This window comes from Dermacentor andersoni, chromosome 6 (assembly GCF_023375885.2).
Source record: "Dermacentor andersoni chromosome 6, qqDerAnde1_hic_scaffold, whole genome shotgun sequence".
In the NCBI taxonomy this organism is placed as follows: domain Eukaryota; kingdom Metazoa; phylum Arthropoda; class Arachnida; order Ixodida; family Ixodidae; genus Dermacentor; species Dermacentor andersoni.
In genome coordinates, this window is record NC_092819.1 from 31,122,786 (window position 1) to 31,146,005 (window position 23,220).

At 43.0% G+C, this 23,220-nt stretch overlaps 1 protein-coding gene across 3 annotated transcripts in view; it reads right to left on the reverse strand.

The window, feature by feature from the left end:
- Positions 1-313: 313 nt before the first annotated feature.
- LOC126521489 (palmitoyltransferase ZDHHC18-like) overlaps positions 314-23,220 on the reverse strand; it is a 28,922-nt gene continuing 6,015 nt past the window's right edge. Inside the window, exons 5-11 of one of the 3 annotated variants that reach the window (XM_055066042.2) lie at positions 21,573-21,624; positions 20,434-20,536; positions 16,401-16,510; positions 13,904-13,994; positions 12,791-12,974; positions 10,270-10,286; positions 2,827-2,938 (exon numbers count right to left, since the gene is read on the reverse strand). In XM_055066042.2, the coding sequence (XP_054922017.1) occupies positions 2,912-2,938; positions 10,270-10,286; positions 12,791-12,974; positions 13,904-13,994; positions 16,401-16,510; positions 20,434-20,536; positions 21,573-21,624 (584 nt within the window). In that variant the 3' untranslated portion in view covers positions 2,827-2,911. Of the gene's footprint in view, positions 2,939-10,269; positions 10,346-12,790; positions 12,975-13,903; positions 13,995-16,400; positions 16,511-20,433; positions 20,537-21,572; positions 21,625-23,220 lie in introns of all 3 variants that reach the window. The other 2 variants (XR_007597240.3, XM_050170206.2) reach the window with 2 other exon arrangements.

Genomic DNA, 23,220 nt, shown 5'->3' on the forward strand with positions numbered 1-23,220 from the left:
AGAAAGCATTCATGTGTACATGGAAAATCTGCAAGTTTGATGCTAAAGTACCTTGCAACATTAACTGCACCAAAGATGCGTGTACAGCACTATCGACACTATTCAATAAATCTGTTGACACCACTGTTCGCAATACTTGCAATGCACACACATGCATAAAAGCTGTGCTTCGTTTATCAAGAAATGCCCTCTACTTTATCAGCTATGATTTGAGAAGCAGCTTTGTAACTATGGCTTCCCACTTTTGGTACCTCACACAGAAAAAGAGGTTATTTCTAATGTAATACCAAAAACAAACTGTACAAGGTTACCATGTCTTGTATAAAATTATTTATTGCAATATCGATATGCAAAAAGCATAACAATTAAAAACCCAATGTACACATTCCACAAAAATATCTACACAGCATATTTATGTACATTTCAAGTATATTTATATATGTATATGTGTATAATGCATATGTACACTGATACAAGCATCGGTATATGCCATTGTCAAATACCAAAATCACGGTTTTGTGCAACACAACAGTACTTTGAAGCAAATCAGTGAAATGAGAATGATAACCAATGTTCCAGTCAAAGCCCTGAAATAAGTTAAACACACCAGTGTTCTGCCAGCAGTTAAAATGCTGCCCTACAATATGTGTGGTGTCATCTTTATAGGCTCACATAACTGACTATCTAAGGTGTAACCACAGTTCTTTAAAAATGCTGCTAGACAATATGAATACAAAAAATCTCGGGACCAATTCGAAGTCCGAGTTTACGCTGATGAACAAAATTAACTTACTTCACAAAAGTTCCTTCACCTGCTGCTTGATTTGTACAGAATGTCTTCGAGCAGAAACCATAACAATGTGGCTTGCACACAATAAATATGCCACTTCCTGAAGCAAACATGCATCACAAGCTCAGTCAAGAACGAGTTATAACAGCCAATGTTCTTTTTCAATGCGACAAGATGCAAGTGAAACGCACCAGGAGAAAGCACTTCTCTGCTGTAACACACGTCTGCAGTTTTTCAGTGACTCAGTGCCAGGCAAACGGTGCAGAAACCTGACAGATCTGAGTCGCGATAAAATGGCAATAAGCAAATAGCAGATGGGCCTTCATTCACCACACTGCAGAGCACACTGAGCACCACTTAAACATGATGGGCAACCTGCAGCTCCTTTGTGGAGCACATTCTGTGTGCATTACCTACAGGGGTGGCCATCACAACATGTACTTCAACAAATGTACTGCCAACCAGAAACAGCAATAAATTCATTACATGTTCAACTGTACACAGGACCAACAAAAACATCAGTAAAAAAAAAAAAAAGTCGCGACTTGACAGACAAGTGAGCTAAAACATGGGGAGCATGTGTGCGTCATTGGGTAAGACTGCCTTTTTTTTCTTCTCTTTGTTCAATGCTACAAGTAAATGTCTTCTCATAGATATGGGGCAAAAATAAGAACAAGATAAGCGTGGGCATATAGTATTTATGCGAACTCACTACACACCAAATATAGTCTGCTATATAAAACCAACACCCACGCAATATGGCAGAGAGGGCACACTCAATACCTGAACAAAATAAAAGCTCCGCTCTAATGACGGAGCTCGCTAAAGGTACGGTTGGCGGGCTCACATTCAAAGACTCGTGGCAGCCTTAGGTGTGACCGTTGTGCGATTGCCAAGATGGCAGTGAGCTAAAACGAAGTGTGACTAGGGGTTGTCTGACAGCGTGTGTTCAATTGCAACTCTGGAACGCTGAAGCCTGCGAACTGCAAAGGATATACTCCGACACCTTCCAGTCAAGACCCACGGGTATTGCTTAGCCTGATAAAAAAATGTTTTTTCCATGGAGCAGCTAACGAAGCCACCCAACCCGGAAAGCACCATATGGCATTAAAATGATTGCTACAACCATTATCTGGATCCACGAAGCAAAGCAAATGGGAAACACATTTCACAAAGATTAACCTGACAGTTCAAACCTTGCTAAAATATGACACGCATTGCTTAATCAAGAACGTAAGGGATGGATTGGACACAAACACACTGCTGAGGTGCACATGGGTGAGTTGTAAGCCAGGCAAGTGATTGCACTAATTGCATATTAATAATAACAATAATAATAAACATGGCATGCTTATAGATCAAAGCTGTTCCCATGCCAATTAGGAGGCAAACTGTATCAGATGTCTGATTCGCGAAAAACTACAAACAGCAAGCTCTGTTCACGTCAAGAGATAGCAAAGGCATTTCCATAAGCTAACAAACCAGATAAGTCTCCCAGTTGTCACACGAGCACCCACAATACATGGCAGAGCAGGACCTACAATAACTGGCATAAGATATGCACATGACAGACGTAAGCAGTACCTTTGACGTTGTCCTGCCGATGCATTCCGTAGCCATCTTCAGCGAATGTAAAACCGTTTAAGTCAATTACGCCATACAAAATGAATGGGATACTGCGATCACCAAGTTCTGCCGATGGCAATGAGGAAAAAATTGTGAGCAGTTATGTTTTCGTTCTGGCCTTATCGTGGCTAGCCCCAAACTTTGCATGCCACGATACATTGCAGCTCTTGGTTTGGCTCAGGGGTGGAGAATCACAAGTAAACAAGCTGTTTGTTCTCTGTTCCGCTGCCACGCCCTTGTCGGCCGTGCAGGAGGTAAGAACAGACAACTGTGCGGTGGCCCGAGGCGTTGGCAAGAGGCGGCACTCTCTGGCGAGGAGGCCTCTCCTGTTTTCTGTGAGACTACGTGTGCATGCCTGGCGCGGTCACACCGAACTTTGCTTGAGGAGCGAGAGCTGACTACCAGCGTCTACCCCAAACTCGTGGTCGATGCTGTCTGGGAGTAGACCCTTGGTGATCGAACTTGGCTCGGATGGGTGGCGCGACTGCGGAGGCACTACGGCCACAGGTATGTGGCCCCTCCCTGTGGGGGTGGACAGGAAAGCCAGAAGAATATGGTTGTGTCAGAGAGGTGCGCACGACTTGGGAAAGAAAAAGTCCCAATCTCGATCAAAAGGATGGCATGTGTACACATGCCTCTAGTGTCATATGCATACCCCCCCCCCCTTGATATTTACCAGTGGTAGGCAAACTGACGCTTTTCTTGACCCTTATTCACTTCACGGCCAGTCATTTTTGTTCAGACAATCACTGCCACAGAGTTTCTTACACTTTTACCTGGAAGCAAAGGTCATGCTACCAGACTATGTGAGTTTTCTACTGCAGGCACTGTACTGCCATGGGAATGCCAAGATGTGGGCATGCAGAGCTTCTGTTGTGTGGCTTTGGTTAGAGCGTACACAATTAGCACACACAAATAAAAATTTCTTAAAATGAAATCCTATGATAATATATTTGTTTGTAATACATACGCTGTTATTGTTTAGTATTCACATTTAATACAAGTGGGAAAAAAAAAAGCCAGAAGCAGATGACCTACACTGACGTATTGCAACTGCAGGCCTTGTATTTTCTCTTGAGACTTCAGTGGCCCGCTGGTACTGCCCACATTTGATAAAATTACATAATCCAAGACAAGTCTTCCTAGCTTAATAAAAAAAAAAAATGTTTTACACAATTATAAAGAAAAATCTGCATTTTGCATGTTGTCTGAGCAAAGAATGAACCATCGAGACAGACACAACACTGTGAGCCAGATGCGCCTTTATGGGGTTTTGTCTCTCTGAGAAGGATGCCAATCGGAAGCCACCACTACCTGGCATTCCCATGCATACAACAGCATGGCAGTGCCAGTTTTACCTCTACGTAACTCTATGGCCACAGCCTACTTTGATTGGTGCGATGCGCTTGAGTGCTTTGGAGTGGCCATTGGAGCAGGCAAAATCTACTTTTAGAAACTATGAAACCCAGCCTTTAAGATGCAAACACCAGGAGAGAAATAGACAGACACAGACAGACTCCTGGTGCTTACGTCTTAAAGGCTGGGTTTCATCATTTCACAACAGACTCTTTTACTTTTGGAGCACTTACTACTGTGATGGGAGCAGGCGTAAACGAAAGCGCACACAGAACAACTAAATAATGTTTAGTGTTGTCTTTAGTTAACCTAATCATTTCCTCATAAGAACGGAAGCAAAATAAGTGATTCACCGCAGCACATCACAACAGCAGCGACAAGCCTACCCTAACAATGTCACGCTACCTGCTGAGAAACATTAAAGGGACACTATACAGACAAGCACTAAATCAGTCTAGTCTGACAAAATATCCTTTCGAAGTTCTATTTTCTTCAATTCTGCCGTAATAAGTAGATTATTAGAAAACCAAGCGAAAGTCACAGTTCCCTCTTATTAAATTTTGCGCCGAAACCCCAGTGCCAGTGTTATGTCAAGGATATCAAGGTTATTTTTTTATGTATTTTTGGGCTGTTGTGGGCTGGCAAAAGTTCTTGAAATTGACTAAGTACAGCCTCCCACTCTTCTAGGATGAGATATAATACAACTTCATCGATGAACCGTTATCAAGGCTCAAACAGTCAATGTCAAAATCATGATGTCACAGCGAGAAGGCGGGAACACGAAGGCAGGGTCGGTGCCCGAGTTTCATTTTTACAACTTTTCTGGCTTACCAAGTCTCTTTTCACAGCAAGCAGGGCTTTTTGTTATTTAGATAGGTAATTTACCAGTGCAGATAAAGTTATTTTCTCTGTAGTTATTTGCTTTATATTTTGTACATTCTGATTTTGTTTTATTAACCACAGTCAGCGGTGCGAGCACGCAATGTTCTTTACTTCGCCACTGATGTGTACTCGGAAGACAACGTGTTTAGGGCTATGCCATTTCCTTGTTCATATTAAAGACTTTACTAAAAAGCTTTACCAAAGATACATGTATTGCCAATGACACAGTTGACGAAAAGCATGAACTGCGGTCTAGGACCCAATCACTGTGTGTGTGGTTATAATGCTTGATGTGAAATTCTCGTGAAAAATATGCAACACAGCGCAATTAATAAAGTGGACACTTCTTAGCTCCCCCTTTTTTTTTTTGTCTACAAAGGGCTATCACGCAGGCACCTGCCCTTGATGTGCAAAACTACAGTGTTGATCATGCAGTCGCAAAGCCAGCATGGCCACACAACTCACTGTAGCCTCATAGTTGGTGCGTAAAAATAGGAATAAATTGGATTCTCTAGGCAGTAATGCTCCAGCTGTAACGCCATGAACGAATGCGGTCAATGAATGCAGAGGTGCCAAGCTTTACTGTGTGTTAGCACACCAACGAAATTACGTCGGGTTGCAGCAGTGGTAAAACTTAGCTCAAACAAGACCCTTTTGGAACAGCATTGAGCAACAAGTTCCAGTGGGCGCAGATTGGTGCAGCATGCCCACCACTGTAAATAGCTGCGCGATACTGCACTAGTTTTTTCTGAACTAGACCATTTTCGAAAACTTGCGTATATGCCATTACAGAATATTAGGCAAGCATTTCTTAACACGGAGGAGAGGCGGACAAAAGGAAACTGATGGCATTAGGGAGTGAAACTTCAGGGTCTAACTGCTGATAACTCTTTGGCTCTGAATGGACCCACCTATTCACCCCTGATTCCTACCAAAAACAAGCACCTCCAGCTTTTTTTCACTTTCTTTCTTTTCTTTTTTCTTTTCTGCAAATGAAGCTGAAAAAAATTTTTGAATTGTAATTATGGGGTTCAACATCCCGAGGGACATTATGCTGTATAATATGGTGGGGGCTCCAGATTGATTTCGACTTCCGCGAGTCCTTTCGACAGGCACTTGAATATACGTGCGCAAGCATTTTTGTATTCCACTACTATCAGACCTTGGCTGTAGTGGCGAGGAATCAAACCTGCAACCTGACGCTCAGCAGCATCAGCAGAATGCAATACGTAGGCACTAGGGCCACTACGGCAGGAACAAGTAGAGGTTGAGATGGATAATGCCATCAAATACAAAAGGCACCAACATGCAACTTCATTAAAAGGTAGAAATGCCTCGGCATTCGGTTAAGACTGACGCAAACTGTTAGAGGTACGCTTTAGGGGAACTTAAATGGTATGTAAATGTAGTATTTTGTTGCATATCTTAAGGTGGCATATCTCGAAAGTGGTGCTAGTCTAATGATTTCCACTAGGGCAGATATGATTTTACTCATTGGCTTCATTTTTGCAGTTGTATGTGCCCTAAAGTGAATGATTGAAAGTTATTTAGCACATCTTTGTTAACTAGTGAAGTTAATAACCAACCTTTTCTTGGTGTTAATGTTTGTATAGCCACATTAGCCTATCTGCAAAAACAGCAGCGGCTTAGGTATGACAGTTTCTTTTAAAAGAAAGTGTTCTGCATAAAAAGAAACGCCTGGTAATTGTAGACAAATATAGTATCAACACATTTTGCAAGTGTGTATATGATAACAGGTTGATCTAATGGCGACTTTCCCAATGCTCCCACAACAGGAAGTGGTGTGCTTAGCTGTAGTTCTTAGAAGAGTGAATTGGCAAATACAAGTTGCAGCAGTCCTCTTTCTTTTTGATGTTCTGTTTTGTGAAAAACTTGCTAAATTCACGTGACAGAGAGGAAAGAAGTGTCACAGAAAGATTATGGGTTGATTGAAGGATGGCAAAGTGGTAAGCCTGAGAAATCACAACAGTCAAATCTCATTGCTACGATCCCCACATTAACGAATTTCTCAAATTTACAAATATTTTAAAAATCCCCACCAGACTGCCTATATTTTCAATGTAAAAATATTTCAGAACTATGAATTTCAATACAGTGCATATTTCAGAATAATGCATGTAGTTTATTTTCCCCTGTATAACCAAGGAACATCAGCATTACGAATTCGGCTAAAAGTAACAACACCGCAACTCTCGCGTGAAACAGAAACCGAGAGTGCGGTAGCTGTCATCATCACCATGTCGAGTGCCACCTGCTTCTCCACAAACTTTACCAAGAACTTGACGACAAAGGTTTGGCGATGTTCGCGCGAGATCCAACAATTAATGCAGCTAGCGACGGCGTCAAGAAGAAGCAAAAGCAGTTTTCACTGCAGGACAAATTGGACGTATTACAGGAAATTGATGCAGGGAAAAAGCAAATCAACATGTGCAGACAGCACGGCGTTGCCCCATTGACTGTCGCGACCATTTTGAAAGACAGACAAGATTGTCAAGCTTCACCGGGAATCGCAACTCGCTCCTATGAGGAAACGGCTGCGACTGGGATCCCAAACTTTCAAAATGTGGACAAAGCTCTTCTCACTTGGTTCAAAGATGCCAGACTGCAAAACGTTCCTGTGTCTGGCCCAATGCTCCAAGAAAAAAGCCAGCAAATTTGCCGATGCACTTCAAATAACTGGGTTTGACGCCAGTGCGGTTTGGCTTTTTGGTTTCCACCAAAGGAATGGGATAACTTGGCAGGTAGTCTCTGGCAAGGAAGAGACTGCTGACAGAGAAGGCACGGAATCCTGGCGCAATGATTGTTTTCTAGAGGTGGCTGAATCGTACTCTGAAGATGATATTTTCAACGTGGATGAGACCGCATGTTTTTATCAGCTCCTGCCAGACCGGACGATGCACCTTAAAGGGCAGCAGTGCAAAGGAGGAAAGAAGTTGCATCTTCGTGCGACAGTCCTGCTCTGCTGCAATGCAACAGGCACGAAGAAAATTAAACCGCTCGTCATCAGCAAGTACGCGAAGCCCTGCTGCATGAAAAATGTCATGTCATTACCGTATGACTAGCGTGCCAACAAACGAGCCTGGATGACCAGTGAACTCTTTTCCGAGTGGCTCATCAAACTCGACGACCAAATGAGGAGGGATGACCGAAGAATTCTACTAATTGTCGACAACTGCTCTGCTCATATTGTGAATGCTCGCTTGACGCACGTTCGCTTGGAGTTTCTGCCACCAAACAACTCGTCCTTGCTGCAACCCCCTATACCAAGGCATTATAAAGAGTGTGAAAGCAGAATTTCATCAGCGCCTTGTGCAGCGGTTGATTATCAACCTTCGCCTAAAGCAGCTGAGTGCAATCAATATTCGTCAGGCAGCGGAAATGCTCACAGGAGCTTGGCGGAACTTGAAGGCGTCCATCATTAGCAACTGTTGGCAAAAAGCAGGGCTTGTAAAAGCCCCTGTTCAGCTTGAAGATGACCTAGAGGTCATCGACAACAACTCAGGAGACCGGTAGACCAAGGTTGCGCAACTGCTGCCCACCGTCTCTTCGTTTGACAACTACGTGGACAGTGACAGCGCACTAACGGCGGTGGACCTGGGAACCGAAGAGATTTTAACTGCGTTGGCGACGCCTCCAGTGATGATGACGACCTGAAGGAAGACGACTATGGGTCATCGAACACAGAAGATGAGATCGTGTCGATCATTGATGTTTTAGTGCACACGAACAAAGTCCGCACTTTCATCACTCGGTGCAATGACTTACCCGACAAGGTATTGTGCAAAGTGGAAGATGTAGACTCATCCCTAATCGGTTGTGCATGATGCCTGCGCCATAAGAAAATCACTGACTTCTTCAAATAAAGCAGCTTTGAAGTGAGTGAAAAATTTTTATTTGAGAGTATACTTGTCTGCACACGTGTCTACTGCCAAGGTACGTCATTTTCATTCTTATGTTTGTCCACTGGCTTATATAAGCACAGGTTTTTCATTAGAATGATATTTCAAAATAACCAACGATTTTCGGTGGTCCCGCGTGATTCATTATACCGAGATTTGACTGTACAACATCTGCCAATAGAACAACCAGGCCTTGAAGAGTGTTGAGAACATTCTACAGTGAAAGGTCTTTTTTTTTTTTTCTCTTGACCTTCAGAAGTGCTCCATAGCAGATGTGTCAAAATGTCATTATGCAATCTCTATAACCCACAGCCAAATCCTACCACATGGTTAGCCACCGCACTCCTCTCAAGGCTGCCTTGAATCTGAGCAGGATGGCAAAGTGGTTGTTTAACTACAGTGATTACGGAACATGTCTGCATGCATTGTGATAGAAAAATCAATGTAATCAAGAAAAGGTTGTTTTATCTCCATAGTTTAAATACCAAAAGCCAACTATTTAAGAAAAGCAAGCCAGAAGTTTCACTCACAACATCTGCTGCAATATGTTTCAAGTTCCAGAGCACACACTCTTAAGCTTAATATGCGATACTGCTGCTAAGTAAACGAGAATGCCATGAAAAAAATGTTAAGTCTGTGGGATGTGATGAAGATTCAGGGATAAACATGCACTGAGATTAAGTGTATGTACATTATTACACTTGAATTGAGGAGTTTTTGCATATAAAGCGACAAAAATATTATTATTTCAGCTGCTAACTAAAGCCCTTTCCACAGTTTTGACGAATAACAACAAATTCCTTTGCCATCACTTTACCATGTAATCTTCCATGCAGGGCCACTTTAAAGCTTGGGTCTATGTCAAATTACATTACCCTACACTATTAGTGAAGTGTCCCACAGGTTAGGAAAGGAGCAGAACAAATTTGTTATGAGACATAAAACCCTAACACACATGATAGAAATTTATAGTACAAACCTTATAAATGTAATACATATGGCACTCAAGTGAGACAAGTTATGATGAAATCACTAGTGAGCTGGCTAGGTCACAGAGCTGTAACACCAATTTCCTTCTCTGACAAATGTAAACCACTAGGCATTCTTAAGCGCGCACAAAATATAAGTGCGTGGGTGCCTTCGCATTGTGCCCCTCGTATGAACACAGCTACTGTGGCAGGGATTGAATGTCAAACTCAACGGCAGAAGTCCGCAACTGTTGAACTAATGAAAAAGAAATTAGGCACCACATATCTGCTTCACACTCTAAATTAAGCTGGACAGTAATGTGCTGCACGCAGAGTTCAAGTGTGGCCTATTTTCATTTTGTCCTACCTTGCAATCCGTCCCCACCCACGATCAAATTTGTTACGTAAACATTAGGCTGTAATACTAACGTGCTTCGCAAAAAGAAGAGGCACGTCAGTATGCACAGGCAAGAAAGTTAGCACAAGCATTTCAGCAACCCGTGGCAAGCTAAAGGCACAGCGTACATGTCTCAGCCCATGGCATATTAGTGGTATGATGCTGCAAGGCTACTTGGGCAACACACACAAAGAAAAAGACATGCACACCTAAATAAGAAAGCAAGCAAAGGCACCCTAGCAACAAGAGGTACAGGATGGACAGGCAAGCCAGGAGAAGCCAGCAGCACAGTGTAACTTGCAAGGCAAACACTGATCCATATGTACTCACATGTCTTTTCGGAGGCACTGGAGGAAAGGTTAGGTAAATCGCAAAGAGAAGGAGAAGAGGAAGGAGAAACGTCAACCTGAAAACCACGGATCCATCACCAAAAAGAGAAACCATAACCAACGAGAGAAAAAAAGAAAAGAAAAAATAAGAAACAGAAGAAGGACATTTCAAGAACAGGCCTTAACTTGCAACGAGCTTTATCTCATGCAGCCAAATATGGTGCACAGGCAGAAGAAAAACAAGATCAAGGGGCGCACAGAAGATTCACCATTCTTTCTTTAGGCTGCTGATGAAGTTGGTAAAGCAAGATAATAGATACTGCACTTGGGTTTAGTGGCATGAGGAAACAGCAGAAAGATCTAGTATAGTTCGTAGTTAGAAGATGAGATGTCTATTGTCTTGCATTTGTATTAGCAGTGCAAATTATAGCATTTATTTTATTTACATCTGGAACTTCCAAAGGCTCTAACCCTTGTAATAACAATAGCATACATGCAACTGGAACAAGATGGTCTCACTCAATGCAAATTAATTTCTATCTAAAACTACAAAAAAAGAAAAAGAAAAGAAAGACAATGCTGACTTTACATTTTCACCAGGATTTTTAAATTAAGTAAGCAAAATGCTCTGTATATCGGCAAAATCAAGCAATTCTACACAGCTTTGAATCAAGTCAGCTCACAACTACAAACAGTCAAAATAAAGTTGCGGGAACATGCAAAACAACATGCACCTTACAAGCAAGAAGTCACTATTTTAAGATACACAGAATACAAACAGCAATATAAATGAATATAGGAAGAGCTACCCCAGATATCATGTATTAAGTAAAGCAGCTCTGGTATACCAAAGCATACATGGTCGTGGTGGAGAGCCAGAACATTTATGTTCAGAACAAGCGTGAGACTTCATTGAAGGTACCAGGATTAACAAAACCAGCCAAGGAAACTCAATATCACTATGCTTTAAGACATATCTAGCCACTGTTGAGTTTAATATAAGCCACTACCTGTCAGGACAGAATGTAGCCTCCTCACAAAATTACTTTCATGAAATTCTACCACTTTTGATGATGCAAATAAAAACAAAGAAGTGCACCTGTTCATGACAGAACCTTTAAATGTTCGTATTCATGTTACGTACAACATGAAACATGTTTTTCATCAGTGATTGAGTGCTCATGTGGCCAGCGATTTGCTGGCCAAATTGACCACAAACAGAGGCCAATTTTGATGGATTTAAGCACTGAACACCAGTGGCGCAATCGGAGATCGTTATACAAAAAGCGCGTTTAGTTTGAGTTCAGTTTTCCCTCACGCGACTGGCCTAGGCCCATCGCATGAGGTGAAACTGAACACAAACTGAATGCGCATTTCAAAACAACAATCTTCGATCGTGCGCCAGTTCACAATAGTTCGCCAGTTCACGGCACTCCAGATGTGGTTGTATGGCATTAATATGCACATTACACTTCGTCTCACCAATTCCATGCAGTGCTCCAATAGCTAAAAAGGTCACCATCAGCCGAATACGAATGAAAATACGCTATGTTGTCACTCGAATAAGAACGATTATGTGCTGCTAATGTGTACACAATCCTTCACTTCAACAAGTATTGCACACCAGAAGGTTAGCTGTGGTTCTCCTTCGGTATAGGGTGACAACCTATAGCTTTTGCTGCTCGGTTAGATGAAGTTAGGTAAAGAACAGCTGTACTGTTACTGTGCACCAGAGTATCGCTACTGTGCGCCAAAATCCCAAACGCTCCAATGTGCTGGAATTGTTTTGCATGCATTCATTCTACAGACAAAAGGTTGACTGTAGCAAAACACGAACTCGCAATGTCAAATGTCAAAAAACAACCACCAATTGGGTGGATGTCTCATTTTCCCTTTATTAGTTACTTCTCTCCACCTTGCGGGTTTCTGCCGAACAACTACATCAACCACCTGTATTAACAATGCACCAACAGACAAAGGCATCCTAGGATCCCTGAAATTTCCAATTACTGCTGTTCAGTGTCAACCAAACCTCTCCTATGCCTGCAAAATTTTTTATATTACTCTTCCTAATCCTCTCCTGACCTTGACACCATTTTCTTTCCCTGGGTGCCCACTCTGTTATTCTAATGAATCACCAGTTATTTGTTCTACACACTAAGGGACCTGCGCCTAGCTCTACACTTCCTCATGTTAGTAATTTCATCTAAATCATCATGCACCAGCATCTGACCTTTAATGTAAACTATTGTCTTTCGATTTATCTTTACATGCCTAAAATTTCACCTTTCATCGCTCACTGCCCAACCCTTAGCTCCCTTTTAAAGCTTCTTTATTGTCCTTCAAATTCCGACCAAACAGGCTGGTGCTAGATTTTGTGAGCAGAGTACAGTGATGATGCACATTTATTTTCAATGAAGATGTGAAAACGGAAATGGCAAAGAAAAAGGGGGGAAAGGGTTGCATGTGGATAGGAGAGAAAGTAGGCAAGGACACAAACGAAACACGTGCACCGCACTGACCATGGCTGCCAGAGTTTTGATAGAGTACGTCCCGCGGGTAGGAGCCATTGGCTGCTTGGGGTAGCGTGGCTCGCCCCGTGTGCAGGGGAGGCCCAGTGTATGGCACATGGCTGGTCTTCATGTCAATCATGGGGGTCGGGCCAACAGCCCCACTTGCAGTGTTAGCATTGAGCTGAAGACCATTCTGCATAAGAAAAAAAAATGTGGCAAAATGAGACAGAGGGGGAACAAAAAAACAAAGGTACCTGTTCTCTTATACATTCTAACATTTAGAACTTGAACTTATCCTAGTTGGTATTCATTGCATGACATGTTTAGTTTACTTATTTTCTATGACATGGCAAGTGCACTGCTAATGAAAAGCTATGGCAGCAAACGAAACGCCTCTCTTGTCATAATTCGTGCTTCTTTCACTGTCCTCCTCTGTCTTCAGCAGTAAAAATGTGAGGCATTTGAACCCTAATATAACAAACCTGGATATATAATGAAATATAATGTAGTAAATCTAGAATTTGCATGACCGTGCTTTATTTCCGTGAGTATTCAGCTGCTATAATGAAGCCAATACTCAAAAATGCATAATCTGAGACACCAGCGGTTACAGCTAAGCCAATATTCGTTTGCTCATAGCTCAATTTATGTATTCCGCTAATAAAAATATCAAATACCTAACGAGAGCAACTTGAAATGGTACATTCTGGATGTCCATGCGCGTTGGCCAACGGATTGGCCTGGCTGGCTCACAGCTAGCAAGCCAACATGCTGATCCCATAGGATCAAATACATTAGCTGCACATCATTGAAAGTGAAAAGCATGTTTGTAATTTAGCAATGTTTATGTGCCATATGTCAGCAGAGCAAGCCACCAAGCAGCACAAAAATTTGCAGGAGATCCTTCACTGGCCAGTCGAAGCCACCACACTTGCGTTTCTTTCGCATGAACTGAATCGAAACTTTTTTGCTGATATCTGCAAGTATGTTTATAAAGGAGGAACAGATATAATGAAGGCATTGTTGCATCAGATGCGATTCATCATAACAAAGGTTGACTATATTAACCCAAGCAAGTAATGATATGAAACACTGCCCCACATGAACGTGGCATTCACTTACCCGCGATAGATGAAATGCTTTAACAGTGCCGTAGCTCTCCCTCAACACCGGCCCGCTATCCGCGATCACCACACCTCGCCGATCAATCAGGCTGCAAGCAAAATACTGCCAATTACGTAACTATAGCGAAACTTTTGCTTCACAGTGGAGCCTAGAGCAGTGGTGGGAATGGCCAAGAGCATTTTGAAGCAGATTTTGTAGCAAGAAAAATATCCGAATATTCAAATATTCCAAACAAAGATAATTCGTGTATGCAAGCACTCACAAACAAATCACAACCATCATGCAGCCATGTTGAGTGAACCAGAACGCTTTACAAACAAAATGCTGTGTGTCCCCACTGGTAAAGCAAGCCACACAAAGGCACGAAAAACTCACGGCAAATACAGTCACGTGGTGTGCAGGATGGCTAAATTTTATTTTAGGCCTAAATACATCTAGCTAGTTAAATGGCCAAGCCACAAATCCGCTGTGTTACAAGCACACGCAGGTAAACAGGACACCACAAAGCAGCTAATAACATGCAAAGGGATAAGATAAGTTTCAGTTTGCCGAGTGCCCCATGACACAGCCATCATGACTGATTGTGAACATATGCGAGCACGCATTGGATTGGATTAGCTCAGCGACTTTCTAGCTCATTTAACTTTTTGAATGGCAAGAGATGCGATGGCACTCTCCGCATAAAGTGGTGGCAACTGCTACCTGACGTTCACTACAACTCCTCTTCGCCATGGCCTGAGAGACTGCAAGGTGTGGGTCATGCTGGAGCAGCTTTGGAGCAATTTCTCTCATTTGTAGCACGAATGTAGCAGCTTTAACAAGATGTAGCATATTGGAGCAACTGTAGCAGCATTCCCACCACTGCTAGAGCAAGGCAAAGCATTCATAAAAGCAGCAGAAGTTTAATCAGCAGCGAGGTCAACACAACAAAACCATTTCAATGGGCAAGCTACAAAGCCTACGAAAGGTTACGTCTCCAAGCTAATGTGCCTGATGGATGTACACGGTCGTCCACTTCCAATTTGAACACGGCTCCGGGCGGCCGGTGAGGCCGGCGCTCCGCGGAGCGCCGCTCGTGGGCGCCGGGGTAACTAACGCGCCGGCGCACTGGCAGCCACAAGCGTGGCCTTAGCCGCGTCGTCTGCTACAGCGCGCCAGCACACACTAGACGACGCGGCTGAGGCCAGACCTGTGGCTGCCAGTACGCCGGCGCGTTAGTTACCCCGGCGCCCACGAGCCGCGCTCCGCGGAGCGCCGGCTTCGCCGGCTGCCCGGAGCCGTGTTCAAATTGGAAGTGGACGACCGTGTACCTATTCACAATTTGAAGTGCTATATAATGAAATAGCAAGCATTATTGCTCTCTTGCATAAAAGAAGTGGCGTGTACCATATAAGTTAAAGACTTAAAAGTGTGGACTGAAACATTCATAGACAATGAAGAGAGAATAATGCACAAGTTACAGTGGTATACGAGGGAAGCCTGAAAGTAACGAGAACAGCTTTTTTCTAATTTGTGTATTTCTTCGAACGCATGCAAGCATTAATCACTTTTGAAGTACACTCTCTTGGATGCAACGGACTTGCCCCTTTGCTTTATCGATTGTACAATATCCAGTGACTACTGCAAGCCGAAGGCCCTCATTTATTTTGAAGTTTTCTTCTGAGCCTCCTCCACATCTTGAAAAACACTTTCTTTTCATTTTTTTTTCAGGTTTTGTTTTGCTTTTGGGGGTAAATTGCAAGGGGGATGATATTGGGAGAATAGAGAGAATGAGGTATCATTCTCATCTCATTATTGTCAGAAAGTGTTCTCAGTCCTGTGTGGGCGGGAGCGCTGTCGTGGCGCATAAACCACTTATCCGAGCTCGAAAGATTGGGGCATTCTGTTTGAATGGCACCATGCAGCCACCTACACACTTCAACATAAGAATGCTAGTTGACTGTGCAGCCCTGCCTTACAAATTTAACATGAACAAGCGCTTTGATGTCAAAATTTGCTGTGAGAGAACAGAACCTCATATACACACTTTGTTCTTTGATGTTCCTCATCGCAAAGCCTACACAGATGGTGATAGAGGCTTAAAAGAAAGCAATGCAGACAACTTTACACAAGGGTGCTGCTTGGACTATTGATGAGCACGGTAGTGCAGTACGTGCAGCTGGCGACACACGTCGGTATTAGCTACCCTTCTTCCTAAGTGAAAAGATTTTGTTGCTATTTACTTCTGGATTCTCCCCTTGTATAATTCTTGACAGCTATGGACAACCTAACCACAAACAAGAATATATTCTGCACCACCCTATATTAAGAAAGCCATGTACAATCCCAACTGACATATACACTGCAGTTTCAAGCAATGTACTGGCATATATATATATATATATATATATAGACCGCTGCAAAGAAGCAGACAACTTCTTTGTGTTCTTTTCTGTCGCAGCATCATCTGCAGCGCTGATTTACAATGACAAAACATAAAAGTAAGGTCATTCACCTTGGCGGTGCAGGGCTGCACAGCACCGATATGCAGTTGCTTATGAAGGAGCCCTTGCTGTATGGATTGTACACATCTTGCCCTCTTCTTGATGAGAAAGAGCCTTTGATCTGGGAACAAAGTAACCATAAGCACTCTTGTTAACAATCCACGTAATGCATAATTACAGCTCCTATTAGATAACATACACGTAAAGGGCCTGAGCCTTCTGGCAATAGCAGAACACACACAAGCTTGCCTTGACTATTCTTTCCAAGACCCACAATTTTGTTTGAATGCAGCACTTCTTTAAAAGCGAAGCTTGGCTGTGGCCTGGCTGTTCTCTTGCCGAATAGGCCAACCAATCACCGCGAAGTAAACACACCGCTGGATTTCTCGCACCACCACCAGATGGTGCTTGCCTCCACACATCCAAGGAAAAAAAGAAATCGGGAAATAAACAGTTTATGATAACTCAAAGGGAAACTCCTTAGCCTTCAAAGTGAGATCAGGATGCCTTAGAAGGTGTAGTTTTAAAGCGAAGTACACCAAGGAAGAAGAAGCATGTGCTTGCTGCAGTAAAGCTAGGTAAACGATGGAACATGTTTTATTAGAATGTGAAGTTATCTACCTAGTTGTCAATTTAGGCTCCTCTGGCCTCCTTGAAGACCTTGGGTTCACCGAGAGCAGGCGGAAAGTAAACATGTCCGCAATAGAGATTACTAAGAGGCGATTGGAGCTTTGGTGGCACAAAACTAGGGAGACCGAAAACAGCGGAGTCGTACAAGAACAATGTTCCCAGTAGAGGTTCAGAAAGTTTGATGCTGGGAATTCTTGGTGCACGTTTCTTCTTTCTTTTCTCCAAAACTATAGGTAGGACATTAGGCCAAATAAGAACAAGAGCTTGGTGGACAAGCCACCACACTGTTCCAAAGGGGATGCTCACAGCATCCATCCATTCATCCATGGCTGGCTGTGCGGGGGGAAAGAAAAACAAAACCGAGGATATTTAAGCGCTTCTTACGAGTTGTGAATACAAAAGCATTAATGTTCAGCTGAACGCCGCAGAATGGTCTGGGTTATAAACTCCTCACGGGCAAGCGAATGCACTGAGACGCTTGGTGTGTTTTGATTTGGCCTCACTGAGACGCAGTTAGAATGCAGGTGAGAGCTTGAGTGAACAAGGAATGCACCAATAACACAGGCTTCCGAGAGCGGAGTGATGTAGCATCACGGAGATGCCTCCTCCCCTCACGCAATGCCTGGCATGTTGGCGTTCTGTTTCGCCTCCTCCGCTCCGTCGAGGTGCACTCGTGCCGTGGCTTTGCAGCCAATGGGAACTCTGTCGAGGCACGCTCGTAATGTGGCATTACAGCTAATGTGAATTTAGGCTGCTACAGGTACCAGACACTTGCTCTTTCGCTCAATGAGCCATTTGGCACTTTCGCATCAAAAAAGGAGAACTAGAAAGCTCGCCTTCACGCACCTGCGGCTGCATGGTAATGAGGAAGTAAATGCTTCTTGCGGATAGAATTGATTCGAATCGCACTATGTACGTATGCGCATGCTGCCTCTGAAACCATGATGCATTCAAGGCATCCGTCGTACTCGCTAGTAGTCAGCAAATCTGCTTAACAAAAGGCTTGATATAATGTGTGTGCACCCACGCATGTTTGTGCATCCATGTGTGTACGTGCGTCCACGCACGTGGATGTGTACAGTCACACAAAATTTTGCAGTATATAGGTTCCAACTCATTGGATCTGCTGCATTTCTTTATTATTAATAATTACCACCAAGCATTTACCTTGCAGGCTATTTTTAACAGCACCAATGACAGTATCGCACTGACCAATTGTCTGAAGGCAAAAGCATGACAACCCTGAAGACGCATAGAGACAGAGAGAACAAGTGTGTGTGTGATTCAACGTGCAACTACAGTGGAACCCCGATTATACGACTTTCTCGGGACCGCAAGAAACCGTTGTAAAATGCGGGCGTCGTAAAATCCGAACATAAATTATGCCTATAAAAATACTACTTATTTCGCGCAATGGACTTGTGAGAAACTTCAATGCAAACTACTAACATACTCTGCAGGGCTTAGAAACCCAAATTACCAAACAAGTAAATGCGATAAGAATTAATGCTGCAGTACAGGCACGAATCATGCTTTATTCAAACGAACCTTTATGGCACTCCACTGCCTACTGCCGCGATTCCCGCCATCCGGCGCGAACTTTAAAAAAAGTCGGTAAGTTTCTTTTGGACCTTATTAGATCCATGAACCAAGAGCTTTCACTCGAGTTGGACAACGTCCAAAAGGAGGTCCTCTGCAGCATCACATGAACAGATGAAGTTCCGGATGCCGTCTATGTGCCATAGCACCTCGGCGAACATGCTAGACACAGGCACGGCATCTGTGGCGTCGTCGTTGTCCTCGTCCGATGTTGCAGCAGTGTCAGCAAACCTTTGAACAACGAGCGCGGGCAGCCTCTCGGAACTGCCCTCGTTAACACAGAATAGTGCCGTCACACGCTCTTTGCTACGCTTGCCACCGTGACAGCTGTCACCCTTAAATGCAAGGGCTTGCTCGGGCTGCATATGGTAAAAAATACCGCTATCATTGGCGTTGAAAATGTCGCAGGGCTTGTATGCAGCAATCATCTCCGGCAGCGACTCCATCCACTCGTTTACCATCGAAACGTCCACGGAAGTGCGTTCTCCGCAGGGGCGGCTGTACAAAACCCTGTTTCGTTTCTTAAAGAGAACCAGCCACCCATTCGATGCCTGAAAGTCGTCGATGACCAGACGCAATGCCACAAGGTCCGCCTCTTCTTTTAGAATGGTGCCGTCAACGTTGATCGCAGAGCTCCGTGCTTGATGCAGCCACTTGAGAACTTTTTCTAACTTTTCATGCTGTCCTTCCTTTGCTGCTTTCCGCTTGAGCTCGAACTTTTTGGCACTCTGCAATATAATCGTTTTGTTTGCCAGGATCGTCTTAAGTGAAGATTCGGGTATCTTAAGGCCTCGGGCAATGCTGGCTTTCGTGGCTCCATGCTGCTTTTCCGCTTCCTCGATAATATTCAGCTTATCGCTGAGTGACAGAACTGTCCGCTTTCGGGACATCGTGCGTCGTCGCATTGCTCCACACAACTCAAAACCTCCGCAGAACGCTGGCCACTAGGATTACAACAAAGAACACATGCAATAAACCTAGGCCTCTCCGCGCTACCTTGTCGGCGATCTGTTGCTGGGAAACTGGAAGGAGAGAAACGCTTCCCCAATGCGACGAGAGGCGACGCTGCTGAGAAGAGAGGGAGAAAGTGATTGTGGAGAAGAAAAGGCGCTATTTCAGCACAGTGAGCGCCGCGGGCGGCTGCTGGTGGGGGAGAGAGAAACGCGAGGGTCGTCGTATAACGCAGGTCAGGCATAAAATTGCGTCGGATAACTGGGGTTTTTAATGCATTGCTTCTATGGGGACTTCGCCGGCACTGCGCTAATCCATCGTAAAACCCTAATCGACGCAAAACCGGGGGTCATATAACCAGGTTTCCACTGTATTCTCAGTGACAATCTAAGAATGCAATGGCAAGTATGGCAGGGACGACGAACTCAAACAGAATTTGTATAAATGCGCCAGCTGCTGAAAGGTTTGCTTATTTCAGTGACCTCACGATAGAGGCAACTTTTTTGTAATGTTGTCGCGCTTTAGGAACTAGTATGTTTTGGGCAACTGTAAGTCTGGTAAGTCAGAACAGGTTCACTATAAACAATGCGCAAAAGAACGGGGACACAAGACAAGGAAAGACAAGGGTGTTGCTTCCTTGTCTTTCTCTACGTTGTCTCCAACCTTTTACGCATTGTTGCTAATGTATGTTCTGGAGCATTGAGGCACTGATGGCTGTGTAGTGCAGTTTTATGGGCAAAACTTGTATTGTAAACAGTCAGTGCAACCATCTTGCAGACATGTTCGCACATTGTATCGTTTGCCACACGAAAGTTGAAACACAAGTGAAGCAAGAACGCACAGAAAAGAAAGGCAGCAGCTTACATCTTCGTTGGTAGTCTGGTTGGAAGTAGTGAGGTAGGTGTGGAAACCCGCCAGACCCATGATGGACCATACAGAGAAGAAGCATACCACTCCTTCAACCACAGTGATGGCAAGTCAAGGAGTAGAAGCAGTAGCAGCAGGAAATGCTTAAAAAACATTTGCCTTAATTAAAGGAACACCGATCAGAAAATGAAGTTGTGGTGTATAAGTAAATTACAGGTTTGCAATAGCAGAATGGGCAATATTACTGTGAGAAGAGGCATAGTAAATGAGAAAAAAAAAACATAAAAACGAAATATGAATGGCGATGTTGCTTTGAAGCTGCTACGCAAGCTCAGTATGACATCAAAAATTCTGACCTCATCTACTCCGGTAGAGTTAATTGTTTGATGCTAGATAAACACAATGGCACACTCCAAACGAACCATAGATTCAACCTAGCAAATTTTGAGAATATTTTCTGCACCGCAACAGTCCAAATACAAGAATATACTTAGAAATTTGTGATGCCTCACTGGTTAAAAATTAAATTAAGTTATGGGGTTTAACATGCCAAAACCACTTTCTGATTATGAGGCATGCCATAGTGGGGGACTCCGGAAATTTCGACCACCTGGGGTTCTTTATCGTGCACCAAAATCTAAGTACACAGGTGTTTTTGCCTTTCGCCCTCATCAAAATGCCGCCGCCTCGGCCGGGATTCGATCCCGCGACCTCGTGCTCACCAGCCCAACACCATAGCCACTGAGGAACCATGGCAGGTTATGCCTCACTGGTGCACCGAAGTAAAATTAAAAACATTCAAGCTTGCCATTCATTATTTTCTCTTCTGGTATTAACTTCCTAGCACAAGTAACGAAAATAGAGTTAAGGAAGACTACTTAATCATACTAAACTAAGTTTGTGTTTCTATGTATTGTCCTTTTCACACTGCACCAAGTGGAATAGGTTGCTACATAAAAAAAAAAGAAGAAAGAGAAGGGCATTCCATGACTGAATGCTGACTAAACTTGAGGCATTTCCGTCTGAAAGAATAAAGATATAAAGCTAAAAGAAGAAAGGATTGAACTCAAAAGCCCATAATCTCAAGGTTAGCAACCCATTACCTTGGGAACACAGGTGATAAGCACAAAGGATATCTCGCAGGGGATTCCTTCACAGCCTCTAGGTATGACTCATGTTCACGGGCAACTGGAATGCATACAAAGGCAGGAAATATAAGTACCAATGCCTGAAGTCACGTTGCAATGTCCGAAGCAATTCCTGTAATTTATACAACACAACCCTACTCCTATATGGTAAACAGCCAACCCCAAAAAATGTGCTATTTCAACCAACTGCCTGTTTTGTATATGCTTAATTAAAGGTTCAGAGGCACTCTTAACCAGAGTTGTGCACATTACAGAAAAAAGTAACCAATTACAATCACCTCATTCAAAAAGTGTAGTTGATGTATTGTACGAGTACCTCGCACACAAGACTGCAGTTACTCAATCAAAAAATGCGATTGGTTGGCAGTTGGTTACATGCAATTCGTTACGTACGAGTCCCTTCCTAAGTGATCACAGAGTGACTGATGAACTGAAATGCAAGCTTCAAGAATTTAATGCTAAGTATAGGTGTGATTTTCCAGTTAATCTCGTTTTTTTATAATGGCTGATATCATTAGTAGCCACCATTATAAGTTCGATGTACTGTCATGAACAATGTACTGGTGTGAATGACCATAGCCATGAAAATAACCAACGGTAACAATTTGTTTGTTTACTATTTGAACTTTGCCACCACATTAATAAGACAAACAGTAAAATAAACAGACATTCACTTGTATTCATACTGGCAGTACTAAACTGAAGACATGGACACAAAGAATGAAATGAAATAAATTGAATGAACTTCATTTCTATCTTTGAGTGTGTGTTTTGTTCAATTTTGTGCTTCCCATATGAATGCCAAAGTGAATTTCTCCCACTTATTTTGTTTCTTTTTATGCACATTTTCAATATTGCACTGTAAATATACAGGATGTTTTAGTGAATACTGTCAAAAATTATTTTAAATTGATTGTGACAGATAGGACAATCTAGTCCATCGGCTGGTCTACTTGAAGAGGTGGACATTACTTGCACAAAAAATTGAAATGAATAATTGATTTATTTAAAAAAAATCACTACTTAAGCTCTGAACTAATTATCTTAAGGCACATATTGCAATTTGAAAATTCTAGAGGGTGAGACTGCAAAGCATGCATACGCTTGAAAAGAATTGTGCGGATGATACAATGTTACGAGATGTGTGCCATCAAACCTGCAGTAAAAATGCACTGTCACTCCACTTACTTGCTTAACAAAACACTGTTTTACGCATTGAAGCACAGAAGTAACTGGAATGTCAATGCATTTCTCCACGAAGTTCGGGAATTAATATCTCAAGACTGGTGTCATCTTGAGAATTTGTTCCAAGTGTATCCGCTTTGCGAACTCAGTTCCCAGCTAGAATTTGTAAACTGCAATATGTGTCATAAGGTGAATAGTTAAACAATTCATTAGTGAACTTTTGTTGATTAGTTGATTACGCATTTCAAATTTTTGTGAGAGTAATGTCCACCTCTTTGAGTAGACTAGCTCATGGATGAGAATTGTGTTATCTGCCACAGGCAATTTACCAATTCTTGAAAATGTTCACTGAAATACCTGGCATGAACACAAGCTGTAGCAACCAACTAGCCCACCTTTCTACCTAATCATTCACTGATCAGCTCTGTCCTGACTACTTTTCAGTAAAGTG